The sequence below is a fragment of the Ascaphus truei genome, chromosome 5 (genome assembly GCF_040206685.1).
Source record: "Ascaphus truei isolate aAscTru1 chromosome 5, aAscTru1.hap1, whole genome shotgun sequence".
Lineage (NCBI taxonomy): Eukaryota > Metazoa > Chordata > Amphibia > Anura > Ascaphidae > Ascaphus > Ascaphus truei.
Window position 1 is genome coordinate 154,548,301 of NC_134487.1, and position 24,782 is coordinate 154,573,082.

At 41.0% G+C, this 24,782-nt stretch overlaps 2 protein-coding genes across 5 annotated transcripts in view; both read right to left on the reverse strand.

Annotated features, from left to right (window-relative positions):
- The window catches only part of LOC142495506 (glucosamine-6-phosphate deaminase 1-like), a 135,474-nt gene that overhangs the window by 55,247 nt on the left and 55,445 nt on the right, over positions 1 to 24,782 (reverse strand). The window lies entirely within an intron of this gene.
- LOC142495504 (E3 ubiquitin-protein ligase RNF14-like) overlaps positions 1 to 24,782 on the reverse strand; it is an 87,391-nt gene that overhangs the window by 29,489 nt on the left and 33,120 nt on the right. For all 4 annotated transcript variants that reach the window (XM_075601072.1, XM_075601074.1, XM_075601073.1 and 1 more), the window contains exons 3-5: positions 21,535 to 21,683; positions 20,484 to 20,990; positions 17,653 to 17,881 (exon numbers count right to left, since the gene is read on the reverse strand). In XM_075601072.1, coding sequence (XP_075457187.1) covers positions 17,653 to 17,881; positions 20,484 to 20,990; positions 21,535 to 21,683 — 885 coding nt within the window. The remainder of the gene's footprint in view (positions 1 to 17,652; positions 17,882 to 20,483; positions 20,991 to 21,534; positions 21,684 to 24,782) is intronic.

Below are 24,782 nucleotides of genomic sequence, written 5' to 3' on the forward strand. Positions count from 1 at the left end.
TCTAAGAGGAGTAAACACCGGGAGAACTTGACCAAAGAAGAGAAGCAAGCACTAAAAACACTGAGTGAAGACAGTAGCATCACAATTAAACCTGCAGACAAAGGGGGGGGGGGTGGTTATTATGGATACTAGCTACTACCTCTCTGAGTCTCAGCGTATCCTGGGTGATGTGACAACATATGAAAGGTTAACTAAAGACCCCTCAAAGGCTTACGAGGAGGAGCTTAAGCATATTCTGAGTGAGGCTAGGAACATAGGGATCCTGGGAGAGAGGGAGTTCACCTATCTGCTGAAATCTGAACCAGTGAAACCGGTGTTCTACTTCCTGGCCAAGATACATAAAAAACGCTTGAGACCGCCAGGTAGACCCATCATCTCGGGTATCGGGTCCTTGACTCAGAACTTCTCAGAATACGTAGACATATATCTGCAAAAATATGCAATTAGTGCAAAAGCTTACTTAAAGGACACCTTATAGGTCTTAAATACACTGTCCACAATACAGTGGCAGGAGAATTACATATTGGCAACCTGTGACGTTACGTCTTTGTATACGTCGATTAGGCACGAGGATGGGTGTGCAGCAGTAGCGTTCGCTTTGGAGAATGACCCTTCAGTTCCACAGGAACAGAAACGTTTCCTGCTAAATGGAATTAAATTTATTCTGTCACATAACTTATTTTGGTTCGATGGGTCAATGTTTCTGCAGAGATGTGGGACAGCGATGGGGACCAGGTTTGCTCCGAGCTATGCCAATACCTTCATTGCACACTGGGAGGAGACCAATATTTGGTCAGGGAACCCATATGGAGCAAACCTCATCCTCTGGAGGAGGTATATCGATGATGTGCTTATCATCTGGCAAGGGGATGAGGAAAGTCTCAACCTCTTTTTAACTCACATCAATGAGAACAGCGTCAATTTAAGTTTCACATCTGAGATAAGTACTAAGAGCATCAACTTCCTTGATCTAACCATTTACATCGAAGACAACGTCATCAAGACCAAGACTTATTTCAAGGAAGTTGATGCCAATAACTTTCTGTTAAATAGCAGTTGCCATCACCATACATGGTTAAATAACATACCGTATGGTCAATTCAGGCGTAACTGCACAGAGATTGAAGTTTTTAAAGAGCAGGCAGGTATCTTGGAATCAAGATTTGAGGAAAGGCACTATAAACAAGATGTGATTGAGAAAGCACGCTCCAAAGCCCTGAACCTCAATAAAGATCAAATGATGGTGCCTAAACAGAAAAGGGATAACGCAAAATATGAGGTCAAGAAAGGTGTATTAAAGGCGCCAAACGGTAAAGGATATATCACACCAAATGCAAGGCCAAGGTGAGGCTCCAGATAGATGGGTTGTTCTTGAAAAAAATAGAAACAAGAACACAAAACATAGCGTAATACTGTAAATAAATGGGACAAACAACATACAAGACTAATGACTAACAGCTGAGATCGAGGTGAAAATGATTTAAAAAACATTTAATAAACCATATAATAAAATATACTATAACAATGGACATAAGAAAAAATGAAAATGCACAGAATAATAAAATAACCAAGTGGTTTAGATCAATGGTTAGGACCAGCACACTGCGACACCAGGTGGACTGCCCACTCACCGGACGGAAGATTAAAACAGGCGGTGGATAATTTGGAGAGTATCCCCTCTCTGCTGCTCACACAGCTACTGCACCGGAACGGATCTGCAGAGGAAGCGTTGCACACGCCAACCGTCGTGTGTGTGTGTACCCTCTATCTGCGCTCACGGGATGGATGCCGTGCAGGTGATATCGATTTCCCAGCAACAGATTCGTCTATGGTGAATAGCAGCGGATTCGCCTCCGGATCGGCTCAAAGGAGAAGGGACAAGCCCGGCGTCACAGTGGAGGTCCTTAAAAGCCACCCTATGCGTTTCGAAAGCGTGCTGCTTTCTTCCTCAGGGGTTCTACAGAAATGTCCATTAATGTCCTTTAAATAGGAGTCTTAATTAATCCCATTTCACCTGTAGCACGCCTGCACATGCGCAATAGATATTCCAAAGAGTCAATCAAGTTCAAATCGCACATGCGCAGTGCTACTTTTCTTCGAGAATTAACAACATTTGTATTTATATATATAACGATTGTTTGCATATATATAACGATCTCAGCTGAACATAATTTTTTTATATATATATATATATATATATATATATATATATATATATATATATATATATAGATGTTGCTAAACAGTGTAATGAACACAGAAATTGTGATAAAAGTGGATAATGTGTTGTGGAAAAATACATAAAAATTATAATAATAACCTTATATGGGAGTATACCCTAAAACAATGAATGTGCTGATAAATATAATTACATATATCTAAATAATCTAATGTGTATGAGATAGAATAAGTATAATAGTGTTTATCAATGGTCCATTTAGAAAAATTAAGTTATAATATATTAATATATAGGGACCTATAAGTGTGATGAAAATAGTGCAATATAAAACTATAAAAGAATAACCTATAATATGAAGAGAATAATTTATTGTTTAGCAAACAAATATATAAAATAAGTAAACAAAATACATATACACAGTATTGCACATTAAACATATATATAACCACGCACAACGTATCGCATAATTTTCTCCAAGTGCACGCACAAAACCCTGCAGGTTTAAAATGCAGGGCAATTGAAACCATCACTCCAAATTGGAGAGGAGGAAACGCTGTGAGCCAACTGGGGAGGAGGGAATCCTATTGGATCTATGAACTACGTACCCTATCCCCATTGGGCCTCAACGTTGACTTCGATTTGAAAGCTTTTTTGGTCACTTGATTTCCTATGAGGTTTATCCAAGTTGTTTCTTAATTTTTGTGCACAATCTTTTGGGTTGCGTCGGACCACATATAGAATGATTATATATATGTTTAATGTGCAATACTGTGTATATGTATTTTGTTTACTTATTTTATATATTTGTTTGCTAAACAATAAATTATTCTCTTCATAATATAGGTTATTCTTTACCATTAGTTTTATATTACACTATTTTCATCACACTTATAGGTCCCTATATATTAATATATTATAACTTAATTTTTCTAAATGGACCATTGATAAACACTATTATACTTATTCTATCTCATACACATTAGATTATTTAGATATATGTAATTATATTTATCAGCACATTCATTGTTTTAGGGTATACTCCCATATAAGGTTATTGTTATAATTTTTATGTATTTTTCCACAACACATTATCCACTTTTATCACAATTTCTGTGTTCATTACACTGTTTAGCAACAGCTATATATATATATATATATATATATAGATTTTTTTTTTTTTTTATGTTCAGCTGAGATCGTTATATATATGCAAACAATCGTTATATATATATATATAAATACAAATGTTGTTAATTCTCGAAGAAAAGTAGCACTGCGCATGTGCGATTTGAACTTGATTGACTCTTTGGAATATCTAATGTGCATGTGCAGGCGTGCTACAGGTGAAATGGGATTAATTAAGACTCCTATTTAAAGGACATTAATGGACATTTCTGTAGAACCCCTGAGGAAGAAAGCAGCACGCTTTCGAAACGCGTAGAGTGGCTTTTAAGGACCTCCACTGTTACGCCGGGCTTGTCCCTTCTCCTTTGAGCCGATCCGGAGGCGAATCAGCTGCTATTCACCATAGACGAATCTGCTGCTGGGAAATCGATATCACCTGCACGGCATCCATCCCGTGAGCGCAGATAGAGGGTACACACACACACGCCGGTTGGCGTGTGCAACGCTTCCTCTGCAGATCCGTTCCGGTGCAGTAGCTGTGTGAGCAGCAGAGAGGGGATACTCTCCAAATTATCCACCGCCTGTTTTAATCTTCCGTCCGGTGAGTGGGCAGTCCACCTGGTGTCGCAGTGTGCTGGTCCTAACCATTGATCTTAACCACTTGGTTATTTTATAATTCTGTGCATTTTCATTTTTTCTTATGTCCATTGTTATAGTATATTTTATTATATGGTTTATTAAATGTTTTTTAAATCATTTTCACCTCGATCTCAGCTGTTAGTCATTAGTCTTGTATGTTGTTTGTCCCATTTATTTACAGTATTACGCTATGTTTTGTGTTCTTGTTTCTATTTCTTTCAAGAACAACCCATCTATCTGGAGCCTCACCTTGGCCTTGCATTTGGTGTGATATATCCTTTACCGTTTGGCGCCTTTAATACACCTTTCTTGTCCTTGTATTGTATTCTGACCAGGGGGTCAGTTTTAGTATTTAGGCAGCCCCTGCAAAGAGTCTTACCAACTCTTGCAAGGTTTTATATTGTATTTACTCAGTGTTTACTATATATTTAGTTAGCGCTCACCCGCTCTGTGTTCGCAAAATATGAAGTGCCCTTTATTACAAGATATAACAACGAAGCCCATAAGATCAGGAAAATCTTAAACAAACACTGGCATGTGTTGCGTAAGGACACGGTACTGAAAGAACATCTGCCTGAGGTACCCCGGGTTATCTTTAAAAGGGCGGAGAATATTAAGAATAAACTAGTACCGAGTGTTTACAGGAGGGAAGTAAAGACCCAGGGTAAGAACTGGCTACCAAAACCAGTGGGATTTTACAGGTGTTTTGAATGTAAAGCCTGCAAACACGCACTGACAGACAAAATACACTTCTGTTCGAATGTCACCAAAGAGGTTTTTAAGACAAAATAACTAATCAACTGCAGAACCAATTTTGTGGTATATATTAAGAGAAGGGAAACAAAAGAAAACAGCGCACAACGCCAAATAGTGAAGCAAATTCAACAATATATTATAGAATTAAAAAGGGGGTAATATATCTGCGTACATAAAAAAGGTTGGTAAAAGGCATGTAGTGTGTATCACACTGTTTACCACTCGGCTGTTAGCTGTAGATTCAGGTGCTTGCTTCCCTCTGCTGCTGCAGCTCAGTTGATTCTGGGGCAGGACGTCAGTCTTTTCACTCCCAAGGGGATTTCCCTTCATGCAGCCAGGTTCAGCAGCTGGTACTGGGGCTCGGTGAAATCGCTCCTGCTTCCTAGCCGATATGAAGCTGCTCCTGTACCTTGGCAGGTGTATCCTCTGCAGAGAGGTTAAAACGCAGCTTGCTGCTGTCTTCACAGCAGTGGTGGATTCAATAGGGAAGTTTGAACAGTCTTACAGAGTCTCTCACAAGTGTCCAAAACAGCACACAGGATGAAATAAAAACAGGACAGGCCAACACATAGACAAAGGCCAATGTAAGCAGATATAAGGCAATAGAATGTTACATCCAACTAGTTTCGTAGAATTAACTACTTCTTCAGGGAATAATTAGGCCATTACCCAGAGGTCTTAAATACCTCACATAGATACCTTATTGGTCAACCAATTAGGGATAGACCAATCATCTATAATAGGTAATGGTCTGCGTGATAGGGAAGATGTGTAGTTTACTTTTAAAACAACAACTTTATTAACAAGAAAACAAAAAGAAAACAATACCTATTTAATATAAACTTACATATAGACAAAATCTAGCATAAATAATTAAAAACATGCTGGAATAAAAGAAACACAATATTAGTCGACTTAAAATAGACACCATCATTACTTGCATAAAAAGATGTAACTAGAAAAAAGCGTAGGATAAAGAAAGGAAAACAGAGATACAGAGATAAATGATACATCCCCTAGGTACAGAGGGGTGGTGAGCTAAAGATTCAATAAAGTGCCCAAATATCCACATCCTCATTTAACCCCTTAGGGGACATAGTATCTAACTTATGTATCCAATATGTCTCTTTAGAAGACAATGTTTTAACTCTGTCCCCTCCTCTTCTATTTATAGGAATCAACTGAATCCCCTTAAAAGTGAGACTTGACGGATCTTTATTATGGTGTATCAGGAAGTGTCTAGATACACTATGTTTTTCAAAACCATTTTTAATATTTCTGACATGTTCCTGAATCCGAACTTTAAGGCTGCGTTTGGTTCTGCCTACATATTGATACCCACACGCACAATCCAATAGGTATACAATATGTGTAGAGGTACATAGAATAAAGTCATCAATATTAAAAACTTCCTTCGTTACTTGTGAATAAAAAGTGTATTTGTCAGGATGTTGGTATTTACAAATCGTGCAATTACCACAGATATAGTTGCCTTTTGGTTTAGGCCCTAGCCAGTTCTTTTTCGATGTAGTATTGCTCTTACTTATAAAAACATCACTAGGAGCTAACAAGTTTTTGATATTTTTTGCTCTCCTGTAAATAAACCGTGGTTTAACGTCAAGATGTGATCCCAAAATGGGATCATTGCACAATATACCCCAGTGTTTGTTAAAAACCTTTTCAATGTCTCTATGAACCGAATTAAAGTCTGTAATGAAAGCCACATTAAGAGTGTCCTTTTTTGTGTTTTGACCTTCTTTATTTTTAATCGTGGATCTATTTTGAACTAACATATCCTTACGATCCATATTACGTACCCTTATGATCTCTCTTTCTAGAAGTTCCTTAGGATATCCCCTCTCTCTAAATCTCCAAAATAATTTGTTAGCCTGTTGATTGAAAACCTCTAAACTACTACAGTTACGTCTGAGTCTCACAAATTGCCCCCCTGGTATGTTGTTTATCCATGTCTTTTTGTGATTACTATTCGCCATCAGCACATTGCTGGTATCCACCTCCTTAAAGAAGGTCTCAGTCTCCACGGTGCCATCCATTTTGGAAGTTAATCTTAAGTCCAAAAAATCTATCTGGGTGGCATCCACCTTGTGTGTGAACTCAAGGTTGTAGTCATTCCTATTAAGGTTGGCTACAAATGCACTTGCTGAATCGTAATCACCATCCCACACACACAGGATGTCGTCTATGTAGCGTCTCCACACAACGACATTCCTGTGGTATGGTTGGTCGGGCATGATAAACTGAGACTCCCACCTTCCCACGTACAGGTTTGCGAAGCTGGGGGCAAACCTAGTACCCATTGCAGTTCCGCAAACCTGTAGGTAGAAAGTGGAGAGAAACAGAAAATAATTATGTTTCAATATGAAACTGATAGACTCTAGAATAAATTCCCTATTTAATGGATGCAGATCAGAGTCTGATTCCAGAAAGGAATTAACAGCATCCAACCCTTTCTGGTGAGGTATATTAGTATACAGGGATTTTATGTCACATGTAATCCATACATATGAACTTTTCCATTCAAAATCTTTAAATAAGTTTAGAACTGCTGTGGAGTCCTTCAAATAAGAGGTTAATTTTCCAACATACGGTTGGAGAAAAAAATCCACATATTGACTAAGGTTGGCTGACATAGATTGTATACCTGACACAATTGGGCGTCCAGGTGGGTCAACCAGAGCCTTATGAATTTTCGGCAGGTGGTAGAATATGGGTATCCTAGGAAATTCAGAAAATAGAAAAGCAAACTCTGTTGTCTTGATGACGGACAGGGCTACTGCGTTGTCTAATAGTGCTTTAAGCACCCTTAGATATTCAGCTGTAGGGTCCTTAGGTAATTTTACATAGGACGTTGTATCGTTGAGAAGCCTTAGAGCTTCTTTTTCGTAGTCACACCTATTTTGGACTACTACGCCCCCACCTTTATCTGCCTGTCTTATAATGAGGCTTTCGTTATCACGCAAAGTTTTAAGGGCTAAGGACTCACTTGCACTGAGGTTGTGTTTAATATCACCTGACTTAAAATTACTAGATAAAATGTTAAAATCATTGATGACCATATTAAAAAATGTATCAATATGATGACCCTTGGAATGTGCGGGATAAAACTTGGATTGGGTTTTAAAATCAGTATGTTTGATTTTAACTTCCGTATCTATATTACTCACAGAAACCATTGCAGCCTTGTCAGAAACAAGATCCCTATCGTGTTTCAGAAAATGTCTCTTTAGGGTAATATTGCGAGTGAACTTATGTAGATCTTTGAACAGCTGGAAGGAGCTGGGTCCACAAGTTTTGGAGAAACTCAAACCTCTTCCAAGTACGTTCAATTGATCCTTGTTCAAAGCTGTTGAGGAGAGATTAAAGACCCCTTGGTTTACTACGGTGTTCTTTCCCAAGAGTACTCTCTTCTTTTGTGCTCTGGTCCCTCCTCGTGTTCCTCGTCTGATGTAACCCTTTTCTTTCTTTTCTCTTGAGGGGTATTCTGTATATCTTTTACTGTGTTCACCTTCCTTTCTAGTCTGGTTCTTACCAAATCTAAAAAAGAAGGTGAATCTGTAGTGGGTTCCGGTCTAGCAGGGCGTTTAGGTGAATATCTAGGGGAGATCCTGGGTGAGTATTTAGTTGTTCTTGGATGAGGGTCTTTATGCTCATATTCAAAATTCCTATGTTGGCCCTGTGGCCTTGAGCTATATCTAAAGCCCTCAATGTAATTTTTCCCTTTATAGTTGGGATTACGATACCCATTACCATGATTAGAGCGTGATCGATCTCTGTCTGATCGGTCATTTTTACTGGTACTGCTCTCTCTCCTTTGTTCATAGGTGTGGTAATTTTGTTGTCTGCTCTTTGAGTGTGCAGATCCCCCTCTTCCTTTTTTATGGGGGATATATTCATCACCTACTACTCTTCCTCTATCCTTTTTAGCCCAGTCCCTTTGTCTCCCTTGCTGATAATCTAGTTTGTCTCTTAAAAATTTATTGTGTTTCGTTTTTAAAAGTTCATCTTCCTCATACTCTAATTTGACTTTTAAATCATGCTCAATCTCTGAGCAATCAGTATCTATCACTATCGGTTCTAGTGCCTTAATCGCTTTCAAGGTCTCCTTTTCTAGATCTTTGATCTCACGATTCCTTTCGTAAACTATTAGCCTGATGAGGTCATTAGAACACTCATCCTGTATTCTATTCCACTCCTGCATGAACTTGGGGTTATCCTTACCGAAGGTTGGGCTTTTTGAGAACCTAAGTCCTCTTGGTATTCTACCCACATCCAGATAACTCTGTAGGGTCTTAGTCTCAAGCCAATGTTTACCTTCTGTAAGCAATAACCGTTCTAATGTTTTAAAATGATCCTTAACTGTGAGCTCTGATGGTTCCTTATGCTGACCATGTAGCACTTCCTCAGTAAAGAGGAGTTTAAAATGTTCCTCCCTTTTCTCCCTACAGTTAATCAAGCTCCAAACCATATTGTAAAACTACAATACCCAGGATCTCCCCTAGATATTCACCTAAACGCCCTGCTAGACCGGAACCCACTACAGATTCACCTTCTTTTTTAGATTTGGTAAGAACCAGACTAGAAAGGAAGGTGAACACAGTAAAAGATATACAGAATACCCCTCAAGAGAAAAGAAAGAAAAGGGTTACATCAGACGAGGAACACGAGGAGGGACCAGAGCACAAAAGAAGAGAGTACTCTTGGGAAAGAACACCGTAGTAAACCAAGGGGTCTTTAATCTCTCCTCAACAGCTTTGAACAAGGATCAATTGAACGTACTTGGAAGAGGTTTGAGTTTCTCCAAAACTTGTGGACCCAGCTCCTTCCAGCTGTTCAAAGATCTACATAAGTTCACTCGCAATATTACCCTAAAGAGACATTTTCTGAAACACGATAGGGATCTTGTTTCTGACAAGGCTGCAATGGTTTCTGTGAGTAATATAGATACGGAAGTTAAAATCAAACATACTGATTTTAAAACCCAATCCAAGTTTTATCCCGCACATTCCAAGGGTCATCATATTGATACATTTTTTAATATGGTCATCAATGATTTTAACATTTTATCTAGTAATTTTAAGTCAGGTGATATTAAACACAACCTCAGTGCAAGTGAGTCCTTAGCCCTTAAAACTTTGCGTGATAACGAAAGCCTCATTATAAGACAGGCAGATAAAGGTGGGGGCGTAGTAGTCCAAAATAGGTGTGACTACGAAAAAGAAGCTCTAAGGCTTCTCAACGATACAACGTCCTATGTAAAATTACCTAAGGACCCTACAGCTGAATATCTAAGGGTGCTTAAAGCACTATTAGACAACGCTGTAGCCCTGTCCGTCATCAACACAACAGAGTTTGCTTTTCTATTTTCTGAATTTCCTAGGATACCCATATTCTACCACCTGCCGAAAATTCATAAGGCTCTGGTTGACCCACCTGGACGCCCAATTGTGTCAGGTATACAATCTATGTCAGCCAACCTTAGTCAATATGTGGATTTTTTTCTCCAACCGTATGTTGGAAAATTAACCTCTTATTTGAAGGACTCCACAGCAGTTCTAAACTTATTTAAAGATTTTGAATGGAAAAGTTCATATGTATGGATTACATGTGACATAAAAACCCTGTATACTAATATACCTCACCAGAAAGGGTTGGATGCTGTTAATTCCTTTCTGGAATCAGACTCTGATCTGCATCCATTAAATAGGGAATTTATTCTAGAGTCTATCAGTTTCATATTGAAACATAATTATTTTCTGTTTCTCTCCACTTTCTACCTACAGGTTTGCGGAACTGCAATGGGTACTAGGTTTGCCCCCAGCTTCGCAAACCTGTACGTGGGAAGGTGGGAGTCTCAGTTTATCATGCCCGACCAACCATACCACAGGAATGTCGTTGTGTGGAGACGCTACATAGACGACATCCTGTGTGTGTGGGATGGTGATTACGATTCAGCAAGTGCATTTGTAGCCAACCTTAATAGGAATGACTACAACCTTGAGTTCACACACAAGGTGGATGCCACCCAGATAGATTTTTTGGACTTAAGATTAACTTCCAAAATGGATGGCACCGTGGAGACTGAGACCTTCTTTAAGGAGGTGGATACCAGCAATGTGCTGATGGCGAATAGTAATCACAAAAAGACATGGATAAACAACATACCAGGGGGGCAATTTGTGAGACTCAGACGTAACTGTAGTAGTTTAGAGGTTTTCAACCAACAGGCTAACAAATTATTTTGGAGATTTAGAGAGAGGGGATATCCTAAGGAACTTCTAGAAAGAGAGATCATAAGGGTACGTAATATGGATCGTAAGGATATGTTAGTTCAAAATAGATCCACGATTAAAAATAAAGAAGGTCAAAACACAAAAAAGGACACTCTTAATGTGGCTTTCATTACAGACTTTAATTCGGTTCATAGAGACATTGAAAAGGTTTTTAACAAACACTGGGGTATATTGTGCAATGATCCCATTTTGGGATCACATCTTGACGTTAAACCACGGTTTATTTACAGGAGAGCAAAAAATATCAAAAACTTGTTAGCTCCTAGTGATGTTTTTATAAGTAAGAGCAATACTACATCGAAAAAGAACTGGCTAGGGCCTAAACCAAAAGGCAACTATATCTGTGGTAATTGCACGATTTGTAAATACCAACATCCTGACAAATACACTTTTTATTCACAAGTAACGAAGGAAGTTTTTAATATTGATGACTTTATTCTATGTACCTCTACACATATTGTATACCTATTGGAATGTGCGTGTGGGTATCAATATGTAGGCAGAACCAAACGCAGCCTTAAAGTTCGGATTCAGGAACATGTCAGAAATATTAAAAATGGTTTTGAAAAACATAGTGTATCTAGACACTTCCTGATACACCATAATAAAGATCCGTCAAGTCTCACTTTTAAGGGGATTCAGTTGATTCCTATAAATAGAAGAGGAGGGGACAGAGTTAAAACATTGTCTTCTAAAGAGACATATTGGATACATAAGTTAGATACTATGTCCCCTAAGGGGTTAAATGAGGATGTGGATATTTGGGCACTTTATTGAATCTTTAGCTCATCACCCCTCTGTACCTAGGGGATGTATCATTTATCTCTGTATCTCTGTTTTCCTTTCTTTATCCTACGCTTTTTTCTAGTTACATCTTTTTATGCAAGTAATGATGGTGTCTATTTTAAGTCGACTAATATTGTGTTTCTTTTATTCCAGCATGTTTTTAATTATTTATGCTAGATTTTGTCTATATGTAAGTTTATATTAAATAGGTATTGTTTTCTTTTTGTTTTCTTGTTAATAAAGTTGTTGTTTTAAAAGTAAACTACACATCTTCCCTATCACGCAGACCATTACCTATTATAGATGATTGGTCTATCCCTAATTGGTTGACCAATAAGGTATCTATGTGAGGTATTTAAGACCTCTGGGTAATGGCCTAATTATTCCCTGAAGAAGTAGTTAATTCTACGAAACTAGTTGGATGTAACATTCTATTGCCTTATATCTGCTTACATTGGCCTTTGTCTATGTGTTGGCCTGTCCTGTTTTTATTTCATCCTGTGTGCTGTTTTGGACACTTGTGAGAGACTCTGTAAGACTGTTCAAACTTCCCTATTGAATCCACCACTGCTGTGAAGACAGCAGCAAGCTGCGTTTTAACCTCTCTGCAGAGGATACACCTGCCAAGGTACAGGAGCAGCTTCATATCGGCTAGGAAGCAGGAGCGATTTCACCGAGCCCCAGTACCAGCTGCTGAACCTGGCTGCATGAAGGGAAATCCCCTTTGGAGTGAAAAGACTGACGTCCTGCCCCAGAATCAACTGAGCTGCAGCAGCAGAGGGAAGCAAGCACCTGAATCTACAGCTAACAGCCGAGTGGTAAACAGTGTGATACACACTACATGCCTTTTACCAACCGTTTTTATGTACGCAGATATATTACCCCCTTTTTAATTCTATAATATATTGTTGAATTTGCTTCACTATTTGGCGTTGTGCGCTGTTTTCTTTTGTTTCCCTTCTCTTAGTGTGTGTGGGGTGCTGAGCCACCCCTGCATTTACAGCTGCAGACGCCATTATCCCCAACATGGTTATGTGGCACTTATTATTTAATGTTTAACTATCTCACTGTGGGAGTTGTGGTTTAATTTTTTATACATTTTTTTATCACTAAATTGATGGTATAGTCACTGCACTGTATATATTTATACATTTAAACTTTATAGGTAGTTAGGTAGTAGCGCACAGTTTTGTTTTTTGTGGTATATATGCTTGAATGCCCGTGCGGACTACAGTATGTGGGCCGGACCTCAAGAAGTCTTAGGTTCCGCATACTGGAGCACGTGGGCAATATAAAGGAGGGGACTGACCACCCACAGTGTGCCCCTACATTTCATCCAACATCACGGGGGGGACCCATCAGGACTACTCTATAGAGGACTAGAGGTAGTCACTGAACACTGGAGAGGGGGGGATAGATTGAGGCGTCTCCGACAGAGGGAGACGTTCTGGATCTACCGATTAAAGTTCCTGTCCCCTGCGGGTCTTAACGTCGACCTAGATATTGCAGCATTTAATTAAACCAAGTATGATACCTGGGATCCTCAATGGTGCTTTTATTTAGTGAGGCAATGTAATTCATTATTGGCCCTACTGAGGAAGAAAGGTACAACTGTTATATGAGATATTTAACTAGTTCCATGTCTCTGTCTTTCCCCCCCCCCCTTTTTTCAGATATGATTATATATTATATATTATATTTTAAATATTGATCTTTTAAATTTTTTAGCATTTGGAATATGTCCATTTTTTAAAATATCATGTCGTTGAGTGTGGATCACATGAAATAGAGATGATCCTTTTAAGAAGTGTTTATTAGAAAGTGCTTAATAAAGTGTTTATATAAATAGCCTTGTGCTATTAACTTGTAGGTTTTAATTATGGGTGTCAGTTTGCACATATTTTTATGAGCATTGCAACTGTGATTTTGGAGACGATTGTATAAAATTGTGACTCTAGGATGTTGTTTAAATAACAGAGAGATGGATTTAATACGGTATTAATTAAATAATTATTTTTGGTTTTGTTAATGACCTAATTCCATAGGAGCTGTGCTCTCTACATGGCACTTATGGACATTTGTAATCATTGAGTATATGAGGGCTCAATCTGCAAAATATTTTGACATAAGCTGTGCAATATGCATATAGTCAGTTTTGAAAAAGAACAAAGACTGAATATCTATATAGAAATGTACTATGTATAGTTAAGATTATTTCAATGTAATTTGGGATTTGAGAAACACAGCCCGTTTCAATCAGTAATTAAGTACAAAGGAGGGTCTATATAAACCGGCAAGAACCCCCCCCCCTACGTCATCATACAGTATGAGCCTGAGGAAGCCGATTACTCGGCGAAACGCGTTGCTGAAAACAGTAGCTGATTTTGTCCCACGGAGGCTTCCGTAGCCAGATCGCAGCAGCTTTTGCAACCGAGCAGGAATGTTCCATCTCCCTGCATCCCGGACGCGGGAACGGTGCAAATCGCTGCTAAAGCTTGATCCTGGACTGCGTGTGGAGGCCAGGGGTACATCTTTTATGTATGTGAGTTCACTTTTGTATTTTAAAAATTAAATGCTTTTTTTAGAAAACACCTCTGATATCGTGCCTCACTTGTTCCCCCCCCCCCTCCCTTCTCCCCTACACTGCAACATCGGGGAGAGACCCTGACTGACGATCAAGACCAGGGAGTGAGCCCCTTGCCGACGTCACGTTTGAGGGCAGTCTCCCATGTACAGCCATAACTTGTGGATGGGTTCAGTTAACCCCAAAGATACCTACCCTCTGTAATTACTCACACTGGGCCGTGTGAGTACATATTTATAATTATATATCCATATGCACCTTTGATTCTACTGTACCAGTGCCTGGAGGGGCTAGAATTGGTCTACCAAAGATACCTTTTCACCATTTCTACTTACACATGGCCGTGTAAGTACAATAGTATCCTGTGTATATTGCCCCTGGTCCACCATTTAAACACTCCCGGTACTGTGTTATCGCCTTATTGTTATCTCGCCTACTTCTCTAATCCCATGCTCCCCCTGTGCCTGTTTGTTTCTCATGCTCCAGCCGATGCACTGATGTAGAGGAAAATTGTCGGAATGGCGGTCACTGCTTGCCGAATCAGGATACAACCAAGCGCAGTAAAAATAAGATAATTATTTATTTATTCATCCGAATAGGAAAAGAGCATTTGTTAGCCAAAGAAGACATGATTTGTTTTATATAACCACTCTGCCTTTCTGCTTTGAAAGTTTTGAAATATGGGGCAAATAAATTGGAATTTGTCTTTCTTCCTTTTTTAACACAGAATAGAAACCAGGATTTTCCCCCGGAGCTAAAAGTTTATAAGATATTTACCTTTTTAGCTGTGTTTCTGGTCCCATTTTGGAAATCAATATACTGTAGTGCCATCCAAGCCTCACTTCCATGGGCCAATAGGAAGCCAAAATGTCATCAGATCATGACAGCTTTACTATTGGATGATCCCCATAGCCACCTTTCCGCAGGCGTGCTGAGGCACAGGGATTTTCAGCCGACAGCCGAAACTGTTTCTCAGCGCGCTGTCGGCAGAAAACACCCTATCAGCGCGAAGCAGCGTCATGACGTCGGCGCTTCACAGACTATTGGCCCAGCGACGTCACTGCCCCGCCTCCTGATCGCGCACGCTGGCTCGCCTGCCAGTCCATGGAATCGCTCCTGACCGAGCAGGGGAACCTCAGCGTCAACGCGGAGGAGCGCGCCTGGACCCCTCTATGGCCTCAGCCTAGTCTTAGAGGCAGGACATAGTAGCATGTGTATCTTAGGCTTACTTGATGTAACGGTCAGCCAGCCATTGCTTAAAGTTCTGGCAGAGGAACTCCGTTACCGGGCACAAGGGATCAGCAAATTTATATTACCAGCAGTGCACTCAGACTACGACTTACATCTTGAGCCTCATATCGCCACACCCAGCTCAGCCCTGGTCCAGTGATATATAAGTCACTGAGCCAGAAAATGACCACTTCAAATCCTACAAGAGAAAGGTTTCTCTCTTCCTCCTCGACCAGAAACTTTTACTTTTCAAAATGCCCCAGAGCTGCCCCCTGAGAGAGGATGCACTGTACCCCCAGTTACTGCCGGGAGCGTGGAAATGGCAGTACATGACCGCCTGATTCCTGTATACAGAGGGGGGCTGCCCTTCATGGTGGATCTGCTCGCTATGGACGCTCCTCTCTCCTTCAGGAATAATCTCCCATATTGTAGACAAATCAAGTCCTCTTCACATGTCCCCCAGTCCTCCTCAGCATAATCATCATATCTCTCCCAGTCCCCCTCAGCATCTTCAGATCTCCCCTCCCCTCCTCCATGCCTACCTGGGTGGACACCGGCACGGAGAGACGGTATGAGGAGGCAGAGCAGGAGCAGAGCAGCATGAGGTGAGCAGCGTGACACCGGACGTTCCGGGTCAGACTGCTAGATGGCGCTCCTCCCCTGCAGGCCTGCTCTGCCTCAAGTGATTTTACTACTGGTTAATTGTTTAATACCTGGGCCCGCCGCCGCATACCATCTCCCCGCGCCTGTCTCCGAATTAAAATCCAGTTTGGCAAACTTTGGAAAATCTAGAAACAGGTTTGCATGAACTGGTGAGACCCAGCTGAATCCCACCACTGCTATAATGCACTGCTCTGCCAATTGTGTATATGTGAAAATGCATATCATTGTATTGTTACAAAGCCTGCAAATATATACAGGTTTGTATAAAAAAATTTTTTTTACATCTTTCACAATCAAATAATTTATGTTTAGTTACAATATACAATATTTTAAAATAATAATAATAATAATTTTTTTTTAATAATTCAAATGTTAAAAAAAATCTAAATCTTTACCAAGATAACTAGTGAAATTTAGCATTGACAGATACAATCTACAGGCATTTACTCTCTATACTAATAAATAGATGTATGATACCTGTAAACAATACACAAGGTAATTATTAAATGCTTTATGTATGACATCATATAAACCAGGGGTGCGCAAAATTTTCTTTGTTGCGCCCCCACCCCCACGTCGAGGGTCACATGACCCCGCAGCGTGATTTGCCGCACGTTTTCATGGCGATGCGTCGGGTGAGCCTGCAGCGTCATTTAACGCTGCGTTCTCATGGCGACGTGACCAGAAGCCAGCTGAATCCCAGTAAGTTGAGGTTGCAGAGACCTTGCGCCCCACGACATTTAATTTAAATGCCTCATGGAAAAGCGCGGGGCCTCTGCAACCACCCACGAGCCCCCAAAACAATCCCCCGTCCCCCAGTTTGCGCACCGCTGATATAAACTACACTGCATCAGAATACTCAAAAAAAGTTACAGCACCAATGCCACCTTTCAGATAAATGGACACATCAGTGGTTATTTATTAAACTCAACATGTTAACTCTAAGATTGTTGTGCTATACATATCTTTAACCCTTTGCACCCTAGTCTACAACTCTATAGGTATTGGGTTGAGCGATGAGCCATTTCTTTAGTTGTTTTTATTTATTAAACTGCAATAGTGACAATCGGAGCGCTATTCCAAGGAAACTCCCATCGACTTCATTGGGATCTTCTGTGTGATAGTGTCCCAATTGGCACTATTGCAGTTTAATGCATAACCCCTATAGACACTGTTGCACATGGCCATCTGATCCATGACATTTGTGTGCAATGCATCCTGCCTCACTTTGTACCCTCTACTAACAGAGTGCCTGAGAAGCACATATTGGTAGTTAAAGAGGAGAGAAGGCCACTCACGGTCTGCTGTTCCAGGAAATACAGAAGGCCGCACACACTGCTACTTACACATTGCTAAGAAACATGTGCTGATTCACTTGCCTCCTGTTACTTTGCAAGGGGCGACTCCGTGGTAGGTCCTTTTACAGAGAGTGCAGAAAGCATAGCGGCAGCTTGAGCAGATACCCATGGTGCCTCCGGGCTCCTGCATTACTGGTGTCTGACAGCTCGGACGCGGGCAGTACACCACATCTGCCATCAGATTCAAGCTGGACTGCAGGAGGAGACGGTCATAGCGAGAGAATAACCGCTCGCCCACCAGCTCCTTCACCTGCAGGAAAATAAAAGGTGTGTGGTGGTTTACCGATTTATCAGCATTTTCTTCCTATACTCAACATCTCGTACAATTACTGGGCCTCTCCACTCCAAAAACCGCAATCATGAGGAATGAAGCTGCACACACACGTAGCTAGAACACACAAATACATACATTTTTTTTTATAAACAATCATGTTTATAAGCATGTTTGAAGAGGAGCCCAACGTACCAGTTGCTCAATATAGTATTGGCATGTTTTTTTTTTAAAATACTATGATAACCAGCAAGAAAAATTAATGTGCCCAAGGAACCAGTGCAAATGCTACAATTCTATATCATGTGTTATTCCTAATATTACTATGAACCAGTGTTTCTCAACCCTCTCCTCAAGGAACCCCAGTCAGAATAGATTTTATGATTGATCAAATATTTATGCAAGCACACAGCAATGCATGTAGAGTATTCGTTAATAATAAAAGCCCATCGGTCACAAAACAGGTAGATGCTTTGTGCTGCCTCTTCATGAATATTCTGGTTGTCAATGGTTTATTGGTTTATACCAATCCTATACATAGATTTATAACCCTTTGGGTGCCAGTAACTTCACTAGTATCTCAGGAACTAGGGGGTCACTGGAGCTGAAAATACTGCAGTTAAGTTCTGGAGGACCCCAATTGCAATTCTGTAAAAACAAATGGGAGGTTAGTTAGGGTGGATTGCTCTTTTAATGATAAGGATTTCCAATTCCCTCTGTTTTACACTTATAACTCCTGAGTCCTGTCTATGTACTGTAGGTACCATCCAAAAAAATAATGATAGCTATTTTTTCCAACTTAAATAAAGTCTCATGTAAAAAGTAGCACAAGTGGAAACAATTACTATGCATTTATTAAAATACCAACTCCCTAAGAGCGAGATAGTTACCTCCAGGGATTTGTCCAACAGTTTTGCCTCCCCCCATTGCAGACCCTATTTGAAAGAATCTATCTAGAAGTACCCTCCCAAAAGGGCCTGACCTTAGTCTTCTACAGCTCAATCTTTCTTAAATCCCCCGAAGACAACCCTAATTTGATGCAGAAATGGGAAGCTGACCTCAAAGTATCGAACTAGAAAACTGGGCTAAGCTCCGTCTGTACATCAATTAGGGAAAATGCATACAGTATACAGTAAGTAAGTGATACTTCAAGACAAAAAACAAGCGCAAATACTGTATCGTATTACATCAAGTGATCACAGTTGAGTGAATATTAAGACAAAATAAACCCCTGAGGAAGCTCCGATTTCAAGCGAAACATGCAGGGTGGACAGCACAGACCATAAAAAGACTATCAAGCTTTTGGTAAACTTTGGTGAAACTCAGCAAAGGAATAAGTTCCCTCTTCCTGCAAATCACCACTGTGGACGGCCGTGCTGTTTGTTGCCACTGCCTGACCCTGGGCTTTCCCAATGCCAGAATCCATTATATGTTTGCGAGTGTAAACTTTTATATTTATTATTATCCGTTATAAAGCTTTTTTTGCACTCGCTCTGTGTCCTCCATTTTCCACATATGGGATTCTCCTCCCGTCCTTCTGCAAGACTGTATGCTGGCGGACATCACTGCTGAAACCTGCAGCTAAGGTGGTCACTCCTGGTAACTAAAAAGCCTTGATTACTCATGGAGAATGTGAGTGATATTATATATCATTTAATCATATCACGTTCATCTAAACCCTTTTGCACTATATGTGTATGTTTTTTTCTTTTTATATACTCCCAGATGTGAGTGAGCTCCTGATCCCCTGCCTTTAAGTGATACTTGACTCTGGTCCCTTTATCTAGAATGTTCCAGGGGGTGTCTCCCACTTGCTCCAAGGGCTGCTGCCAAAGGGCCTTTATAGTTCACATGTGGTGGTCTGGTCCCAGAGTAAAGTAGTGTTGGGATTCTCCTTTCCATTAGATGCACGGTCATGTGTTCTGAGCAGGCCTCTGAAAGGCGTGGATAGGCCTTCTAACAAACCGATAACTCACATTAGGACGGCCACGAGATGCTCAATGGCAGCCCTTTGGATGAGCATGGAGGCACCGACTCTTACCCAGATCAAACAGCGCACGGATCTTCCTTAAAATAGAGAAACCGGACAGCTATCCTTAAGGACACGTACTAAATACTAGAAAGCTCGCCAGCCGTGACCGATATATAGGATAGTCTCCAGTTGGCTAGGCGCTTTCCTGGGGGGCTAGTTATGCACGCCATGTCATGAAAGTGGCCTACACCACAACACGTGATCCTCCCAGATCAACTTGAGCTCACCACGAAATCTGTAGCCTATATCGATATCCAATGTATTTTGTGGACTGGCAATAATGGACTATATTTGTATATGTGGAAAAAATAATGCTGTACCCACTCTTCCCCCCCCCCTTTTCCTACATACTTTTTGTATTTTCAAAATTAAAAAAACAATTTAAAAAAAAAAAAACTTTTAGTGGCCCCCGCCACCCCCCATTCTTAATTTCCCTGTATTTCACACCATTTGTATCTTACCAATGAATATATGTTAAGAGCCATATGAAAAGATAAACCAACATACTGTAAAGGCAATAAATTATAGGCTTAGTGCAAACCAGGTTACCTGACCATGGGTAGCGATAGAAGTGCACTTTGGCTCAGGACAGTTAAGAGCATGGACCTGCCCATCTTTAATCTGAATTTCAAAGTAGTCCTTTAGGCAGGAGTTGCAGTAGACATGGCGACAATCTTTAAAGTACATGCACTCGATGCCCAGCTTCTCAGAGAAGCAGATGTTGCACAGGTAAGGTTTGCTGTTGAAGCACTTCTTCTGCTGAGCCTCATTAAAGTCCAAGATGTCCCTGATCAGAGCGAATACGCACTCCACATCCTGGATAGCCCGTTTGTCTGTGGTCTCCTCTTCCGAGACTGTGGCATCGCTTGCATCCGATTCCAGGGAGGGAGGCTTCCGGCTTTGTATCCTGTTACCGCACACTCGAAGCTCATAGGGCGATTTAATATTCAAATGCTTGAGGGTCTCCTCTTTAAGAAACTGCTTCCAGGCAAACAGGACAACGCATCCTGTGCTCTCCTCCCAGAGGTCATCTAAGTGCTGGCAAAGTGCAGAGAGCTGGGACACAGAGAAACAGCTTATGGAACAAAAACAGCGTCATTCTGCAATCAAGGCCGCCATTGCGACCCCGAAACCCCCTTCCCATTGTTAGAGCCATGACCACCATTTCCCCTGTCCCCAACCAACATTAGGGCCCTAACCACAACCCCAACCTCACCAACGTTTGGGCTCCGACTCTCCCTGTCCAACTTTAGGAAGGCCTCGACCCAAAAAACTCCCGTGCTCACCAACATTAGTGCCCCGACCCCAACCCCCAGGGCCAAAAGTGGATCCCTGGTTTACAGGAAAACTGTTGGCAGCCCTGAGCCTATTGTTATTATTTAGAATGTAATATTACTGCCCTGAATATTTGAGGATAATAGGTTGTGTTGATTCGAATCAGATAACCTCCTTTCCAAACTACTTTAGTGGCACAATTAGTACTTTCCCCAGTAAATGAACTCCTTTACTACCAGGGGGAGTCCTGAGCATATGTTGTTTTTTTTTTTAAATTATTATTTTAAACCCTCCCCATGATTATTATATTTAAGTTTTTCCAAACCTGTATTGGTGACAGCCATTTGCAGCTGAGTGTGAAGATCGGAGGAGAGGCTGTTGGGTAATCTGGGGGAAGTTCAAAGTTCAGCACGATCGGTGGTAGGAAAGAAACGGTGTTCTCAAAGCTTTCAGTGATGCTTGCCGCAGCGTTGCCTTGGAAAAGTATATAAAGAAAAGCATCTTCAAGGACTAAAATCGATATACGTTCACCATTTTATTACCATACAAGAGGTTCAGCTGCGTCATTTTTTGGGTAATCTTCACAGTCATATCTTCATGCAGAAATCTATGCCATTTCTTATGGTGCTGTGGACAACATCTAGGTTTAAATAACTAGCAGTTCCAAAAAACTAAACTTTACCTGCAGATTCATCAAAGTACTCACCCTCACCTACCTACTGTCTGTAACTTCTCCCTACCCACCACTTAGACTGTAACCTCTTCAAGGCAGGGAGTCCTTTGCCTAATATTTACTTTTGTATTTGAAGCATATACTGTATGGTGCTACACAAATAAAAGGTATACATGTATTATTCTAGATTATTTGTCTGCTCCTAGTACTGTGCTCTATAAATATACAATGATGACTACAGCGGGCAACACACCTTTCTATACTAAATAAGGGGGGGGGGAAAGGGACTGCAAAGCATTACATACAGATGTACAGATGTACTGCAGGCACATAAACTGCATGGGCTGATGCATAGCTTAGTTTGATATAAGCAAAGGAGCCTTTAAATACTTAAGCAATTAACACTAATAATTAGAAAATTAAAATAATGTAGGTTTTTTTTACTGGATCACGTGAGTCAGGACGGAGTCATTTTGAAGCTGCTGAAGTTATTAACATAATAAGCACAAATCAGTTATGAGATACTTGCAATATGCCCTCAGGTAACCACCAGTGGTGTTGATGGCGATTCCGATGCTTAATCTGCTACTCTTCAACCATAATATTGCGCTGTTTCACTGTTCTCTGGTGCAGTAAATAAAAGCAGACCAAAAATACTGATAAACAGCACCCACAAAGCAATAGTAGTTAGTATATATGCAGTGCAGGGTGCCAAGGATAGAAGAGGACACAATTCCTCTAATTATATACAATAATCCAAGCTATCCAGCACTCACTGTCTATAGAAATCATAGGTCAAAGATGGAATGATACCAAAAAACATGTAATTTAATGTATACACAAGAGAACTGAAAAACCAAAACCACATACTGTACCACTGCCACTAAAAAATAAACATAGGCAGTCCAGTGAAGGGATAAGGGGAGAGGGGAAAACAAAGAAAAAAGGGGGACAAGACAATACAAAAATGGGTGCAACAAGGGGAGACAGCAGGGGGGCAATGTTTCGGGGAACACCCCTTCATCAGGCCCGTTATTATTTATTTATAAATATTTCCTCGCTCCAAAGGAACAGAGGGGTACTTCCCTGTCCCCACAACCCACAAGAACCAAATCAAGTCCCAAACAAAATCTAACAACCCCCCACATAAAATAGAAAGAATAAAGTCAGCTTAATTGTATAGCACTGAGTATATGTGATTCCCAGAGGAACAGTCAGTGAATAAAGGCAAAGGTCAAACCACAGTAAACCTGTCTGCAAAGTTCAATGAGCCCTGCTCCTCTCATGTGCAAGGGGTGTCTGAGAGTCACTGCACAGCTGGAGAGTGATTTTAAAGATAAGATGACATCATCAGACAGCGACATAATTGCATTAGGGAAATGTGAAACAGCTGTTGGAATGTCTGCAGCAGGAAAACGAGCAGCATCAGGTGACAGCTAGTGAAGGCTGAGTCATCAATCAGAATACACGCATGGAGGAGATCTATGCATCAGGAAACGGCTCATTCATATGTGTAGCAGTTGATGCATATGACTACAGACCCCATAGCACGGGGGGCCCATGCAATCCCCTCACATAAAGGACTACCTACAAGCAATAAACAAAACATAAAAACATGCGTGTTATTATACAGCGTCTGAGTCATGTATAGAGTATGTACATATACATGAACAATATATATACATACAGTATATAGAGACCCTAATTGAAATTTCTGAACTGGCCACTGTGACGATGGAGAGGATTTGGCCCGGGATTAAAGGGGTTACACCCCAATTGGCCACTCTCTAACCTCACCAGGGAGACAAGGGGTTAACTGGGCTGGGGCCCAGACGTGTGATTTAACCCTTGTCATAACCTGAAAATGTATATTCCCTGTTCCCCCCTGGTTTGTTGTTAATCAGTGTCTGCATCACACACACACACTAAAATCCATCCGGGAGCACAAGGGTTAATAGTCCTTTAATGATTATAGCTCTTTGTGAAGTTTTTCCGCCTTTTCAGGCACCATTTTGCAGGTTCCCATAAGCCGCCATTAGGGCTCAATGTTTTTTAATGGTGAATCTTGCTGTGAAGTCCGGTTCCTGAGAAGACCAGCAGATGGCGTCCGAGAGGGAGAGCGGCGGTTTCCCATTGAAAGTCTATGGGCTCATTGACTTCAATGGAGAAACCCTCGAAAGAGCTTTTCAGGAATGAGTTGGCTGCCTTCCAAACCGCTTAACCGCAAAGCGGATACAATGTCCTTTAAAAGAGTTAAAATCACTTGAGTCAAGTTCAACGTTAATTGGCATGGGAATAAACTGTTCTGGGGGCCCTAGAAATAAAATTCTTTTTGCCCCTAGTTCCTAGGCTTCCCCCCACTCGACCACAACCGGGTCCCCGAATCCTGGACCCCCGATAAGGGTCGAACCAGATAGAGCGGGTCGCGCCATAGGCTTTGCCGGCGGCGGCAGAAACGGCTCAGAAAAATGACTAAGTGTGAAATGCTGAATTATAGCAATCCATATCTCCGGTTCCGGAGGGACCAGAGGATCAAGGTTTGGGGTATCTGTAGTCACTGCTCCGGCATCACTGCAGAACCATCCTTGACCCTCTTGGACCAACCCGACGGAGTATGGACCCCCTTGAAAGTTCGGGGCTTTTACCATTGATTCTAATGAGGGAAAAGCCGCATGTTGAAAAAATGACTAAGTGTAAAATGTTGAAATGTGTAAGTCCATATCTCCGGTTCTGGAATGCCCAGAGGGATGGGATTTGGGTGACATGTAGCCAAGGTTCCGGCTTTAATGCATGCCCATTTCCAGCCCCCTCAGACCAACCAGACGGAGTATGGACGACTGTAAAGATGTGGATTTTCTCATAGACTTCAATGGCGGCGGTTCCCCATTGAAAGTCTATGG